Genomic DNA, 439 nt, shown 5'->3' on the forward strand with positions numbered 1-439 from the left:
CTATTTGATTTCAAACAGATGATGAGCCATGGGTTCGTGCCAATGCATACATGATCCATGATACAGCTGACTGGAAGGATCTGAACTTGAAGTTTGTGCTGCAGGTGTACCGAGACTATTACCTGACACAGGATGAGCAGTATCTGAAGGACATGTGGCCCATATGCCAGGTGAGTTTTTCTGTATTGTATTTTAGTATTTTGTGTAAAATTATATCCCCTTCATATGCAAATGTGAAGGCACTTGTCAAGTTCCAAGTGTTTTAAGACACATTACTCAAATATCTAATGTTCTGGCTTATTTAGACAGTTATGGAAGTGGAGTTGAAATTTGATAAGGATGGTGATGGGCTGATAGAAAATTCTGGCTATGCAGACCAGACTTATGATGGATGGAAGGTGACAGGACCCAGGTTGGCACTCAGATTTTATTTTATTTT

At 39.4% G+C, this 439-nt stretch overlaps 1 protein-coding gene across 1 annotated transcript; it reads left to right on the forward strand.

Moving 5' to 3' along the window:
* Positions 1 to 14: 14 nt before the first annotated feature.
* Positions 15 to 412, forward strand: LOC107682118 (non-lysosomal glucosylceramidase-like; the record flags this gene model as incomplete). Its single annotated transcript, XM_016478473.1, has 2 exons — positions 15 to 170; positions 306 to 412. Coding segments are annotated over 2 exons (263 nt in total), but the record flags the coding sequence as incomplete, so codon positions are not given.
* Positions 413 to 439: the final 27 nt, after the last annotated feature.

This window comes from Sinocyclocheilus anshuiensis, unplaced genomic scaffold, assembly GCF_001515605.1.
Source record: "Sinocyclocheilus anshuiensis isolate Anshui unplaced genomic scaffold, SAMN03320099.WGS_v1.1 C31637251, whole genome shotgun sequence".
NCBI lineage: Eukaryota > Metazoa > Chordata > Actinopteri > Cypriniformes > Cyprinidae > Sinocyclocheilus > Sinocyclocheilus anshuiensis.